Source organism: Rhagoletis pomonella, unplaced genomic scaffold, assembly GCF_013731165.1.
Source record: "Rhagoletis pomonella isolate Grant_MI unplaced genomic scaffold, Rhpom_1.0 Rhpom_scaffold_08481, whole genome shotgun sequence".
Classification (NCBI taxonomy): Eukaryota; Metazoa; Arthropoda; class Insecta; order Diptera; family Tephritidae; genus Rhagoletis; species Rhagoletis pomonella.
Window position 1 is genome coordinate 1 of NW_023467003.1, and position 4,344 is coordinate 4,344.

At 45.8% G+C, this 4,344-nt stretch overlaps 1 protein-coding gene across 1 annotated transcript; it reads right to left on the bottom strand.

The window, feature by feature from the left end:
* Positions 1 to 3,046: 3,046 nt before the first annotated feature.
* LOC118756043 lies at positions 3,047 to 3,892 on the bottom strand. Its single transcript, XM_036490835.1, has one exon. The coding sequence runs from the start codon at positions 3,890 to 3,892 to the stop codon at positions 3,047 to 3,049; it is 846 nt and encodes a 281-aa protein (XP_036346728.1).
* Between the last annotated feature and the right edge of the window lie 452 nt (positions 3,893 to 4,344).

The following is a 4,344-nucleotide window of genomic DNA, read 5'->3' on the forward strand; positions in this document are numbered from 1 at the left end:
GTGATAATTATAAGTTTAGTTGCCACCTACTGTAGAATCGCTACAGGGCTCCCCCGCTAGATATTACCTTATGCGGCTGCTGCCTTGACCTCGTAACTCGTGGTGGCAGCGCTTCGCTGACTATCGTCGCCGGCACTTTGGCTACTGTTTGCGTTCCTTCTTCCAAAAAAGCGGGTTTGAGGCGGTCAATGGAAACGGTGATAGTTTTTTGATTCCTGAGAAGCTTGAAAAATTTCTCGTTCCGTTTCAGCACTTGGAATGGTCCTTCGTATGGCTCTTCCAATGCTGTACGCACGCGATCTACTCGAACAAACACGAATTCGCAATTTTTAAGCTCAGGTTGGACGAATGTTAGCTGAGCCCCGTGGCGAGTTGTTTTCCCTGGCTGAGCAGCAGCAAAGTGCCGCCGTAATTGCTTAATGAATTCTGTTTCGTTTAGCTTACTTTCTCTAGGGCAAAAAAATTCGCCTGGTACCCGTAATTGCGTTCCAAAAAGCATATCAGAGGGACTTGCTCGAAGATCTTGTTTGATGGCGGTTCGCAAGCCCAGTAGGACCAGTGGGAGAACTGCGCACCAATCCTTCGTTTTGTGGCACTTTATAGCGGCCTTAAGCGTTCTATGCCAGCGCTCTATCATACCATTGGCTTGGGGATGGTAAGCCGTGGTTTTAAAGTGTCGTATCCCCATGATGCGCATGAGCTCGCCGAAAACTGTCGACTCGAACTGCCGACCTAAGTCGGTTGTGATCTGTACGGGTACGCCGAAATGTGCAATCCATCCCTCAATTAAGGCGGTTATTATTCGATGTCGGCAGCGGCCCTATGATATCCAAGTGGATATGTTCAAATCGGCTATCCGCTTTGTTGTAATCACCAAGAGGAGCTTTAGTATGCCGTTGAACTTTATTTTTCTGGCATTGAATACAGTGACGCACAAACTGAGCGATCTCCTTCGCCATACCTGGCCACACGTAACGTTCCGATATTAGTTTTTGCGAAGCTTTACGTCCGGGATGTGCGAGGCTGTGCAATTTTGCGATTACCTGTTGACGTAGGCTGCTTGGTACAATCGGCCGTAACCTAGCTTGTTTTGCGTCGCAGATCAAGACTGCGGAGCTGTTGGGTATAGTAATTTTCTTCAGCTGTAGTGATGAATTTGATGAAGATAGATATTCCTTCAGTTCCTCGTCTGAGCACTGTGCCTTCGCGATGACATCGAAGTCTAGCGCGTCCATCGTCTGAACTCGGGATAATAAGTCGGCAACGTCGTTCTCTTTCCCCGGCAAATGCCTTATGTCGGTAGAAAATTGGGAAATAAAATCTAGCTGGCGGGCTCTCCGAGGAGGTGCATCGTTTACGGTTTGTGTAAAGGCGTAAATTAAGGGTTTATGATCAGTGTAAATTACGAATTGCCTACCTTCTAGTATGTGGCGAAAATGCTGAATAGCCTGGTAGACCGCAACCAACTCCCGATCATACGTTGAATATTTTTCTTGCGCTGACGTTAGTCGCTTTGAGTAGAATCCGAGCGGCTGGTGTACATCACCGATGATTTGATGAACTACGGCACCCACTGCGTTGTTCGAGGCATCGGTCGTTAGAGTCAGTTCCGCAATCGGGGACATGTGACTCAGGAGAGTAGCGTTGGCCAGTTCATCTTTACAAGCCGTAAATGCTTCGTTGGCTTCCTCGTTCCATTTTATGATGGTTTTGTCGTGTTTGATGTTGCCCTTTATTAATTCTTGCAATTTTCGTTGGTTGCTCACAGCGTTAGGCAAAAAGGGGCGATAAAAATTGAGCATTCCAAGAAAACGTTTCAGATCTTTGGCCACAGTTGGTTTCGAAAACTTGCGAATCGCCTCTACCTTTACATCCATGGGTCTGAGCCCTTCCGCGCTGATGGCGTGGCCGAGGAAGTTAACTTGAGTTTTGCCAAATTGGCATTTGCTGGCATTAATGGCCAAATGATTCTTCTTTAAACGTTCGAAAATTTCCCGTAAATGTTTTTCGTGTTCGATTGGATTCGCATAAGCCACGAGGATGTCGTCTATATATGCAAACGCGAAATCGATTCCTTGCAACACGTCGTGAATGTGCCGCTGAAACGTCTGCGCTGCGTTTCGTAAGCCAAAAGTCATGAAGTGAAACTCGAAGAGTCCGAACGGCGTCGTAATTGCCGTTTTAGGAACATCTTTTGGCTCGACAGGGATCTGATTGTAAGCACGTTGTAAATCTATTACCGAAAAAATGGATTTCCCATTCAATATATGCGTGACATCGTGTAAAAATGGTATGGGGTATCGGTCGGCGGTTGTTACGGCTTTGAGCGACCGGTAGTCCCCGCACGGTCTCCACTCGCCGTTGGCCTTGCGCACCATGTGCAGGGGACTAGCCCATTCGCTGTTCGACGGCGTACAAATACCCCGCTCTAGCATGTACTGAAACTCACGCTTTGCTGCGTCTAGTTTTTCGCCTGTGAGACGGCGAGGTCGTGCGAAAACTGCGGGACCGGTTGTAACTATGTGGTGTGTTACTTTCGATGACGTGCATTTCTTCGCGTTGTTAAGTATACTTAACTCCTTGAACTCATCTAGCAGACTAGCGTATTTATCTGGCGCCTTGATAGTTACAACTGATGATATGTTCGCGTGGATAGCATGACCTTTAGCTTCGTTAAGCGTCGTTCGGTCGTGAAGCATGTTGCGTACTGGATCCACGAGTAAATTGAATTTACGTAAAAAGTCTAAACCGATGATGTGCGCTGAGACGTCTGCTATGATGAAGGTCCACTCAAAGTTTTTTCCCAAACCTAAGGATAGGCTCATGCGTCGTTCGCCGTACGTTTGGATTGACGTGCCATTCGCTGCGTATAATTGAAGGTTTACTGCTTTCCCACATTTGTCACTTGGTCGAACTGGTGTAACGGATACATCGGCCACGGTGTCAATTATGAATTTAAGTTTGGTGTTGCTGTCCGTGATTGCGATGCGTGCAATGTTGCTTACGGGTTTGTCGAACGTAGACAGCCGGCGGTCTGACTCCCCCATTAGTTTTTTGACTTCGAATTGAAACCGCAAGGGTCGCGACATTTTTGTGCATTGCGGCCGAATTTCGTATGAAACCAGCAGAATTCACCAGGAGCTGATTTTTTCGTTGTAAATTTTGAAGAAGGCCGTTTTGCAGATGGCCTAGATTGTTTACGCTGCAGTTGATCGAGCTGCCTCTCTATTCGCTCAATACGGCTGGATTCACTCGTAGGCTCCACCTGTGTTTCTAACCTCGTTGCCATTGCCACGTGGTTGTGATCGCTGACTTCCATGATTTTGTCAGCTAATTTGGCCAGTTCGGGCAGTTCAGATGTGGATGCCTGAAGGATAGCGCGAGTCTGAGGGGGCAAACGCTGAAGCCAAAGGGATTTGAGAAACTCGTTGCTTATTCTGTCTCGGGCGAGACCACTCAGCTCCCGTAAAAGTTGTGTGGGCCGTCGGTCACCTAGCTCGCATTCAGATAAAAGTTTTTTCATCTTTTTCTCTTCGCTTTCGCCGAACCGGTCGATGATGCACTTTTTTAAGTTTTCGTATTTTCCTTCTGCTGGTGGTTGTAGCACTGCCTCCGTAATTTGCGCTAATACGTGAGATTCAATGGATGCGATCACAGTGTTAAATTTGGTTATGTCCGATGAGATTCCAGCAATGCAAAACTGGGCTTCTATTTGCGCGAACCAAATCTCTGGTCGCTCAGCCCAGAGTGGTGGTATTTTAACGCTGACTTTATTAACGAAAATACCATTGCTTTCTTGGTTAAGCAGGTAGTCGTTGTTGGAAGGTTTTTGCTGGACATCGCTTGGCGTAGTTGCTTGATGTGGAGCCGGTGTTACTTCGTTCTCGGCCATTTTTTGGAAAGGATGGTGCGTTGCGAAAATTAGTCGTCGGGGTCACCAATTTAGCTGGTTTGGCTAATTTTATGTTGAAAAAAGAACCATGTTTTTCTCCGCTGACTAGCAAAAGCAAAATCACAATTTTCTTTATTTCCTCTTCTTAGTTTAGGGTTGCATTTTATCTTACATACTAAAATATTCAGGGTTGCTAATTTTCATAAGTGATAATTATAAGTTTAGTTGCCACCTACTGTAGAATCGCTACAGGTCCATCTAACTATACACTCAGAAAAAGGTTTAGTTATAATAACCAAGATTTGGTTATAGTGACCAAGTGGCATAGTTGGATATGGCGAAATAAATATCTAGTTCACGAAAGTCTGCAATTTACTTGAGCCTTCTAGTTGGGACAAATGTATATTTGTTAATAATTACAAAACGACTACCTTGAGTGGACAATATTGTTA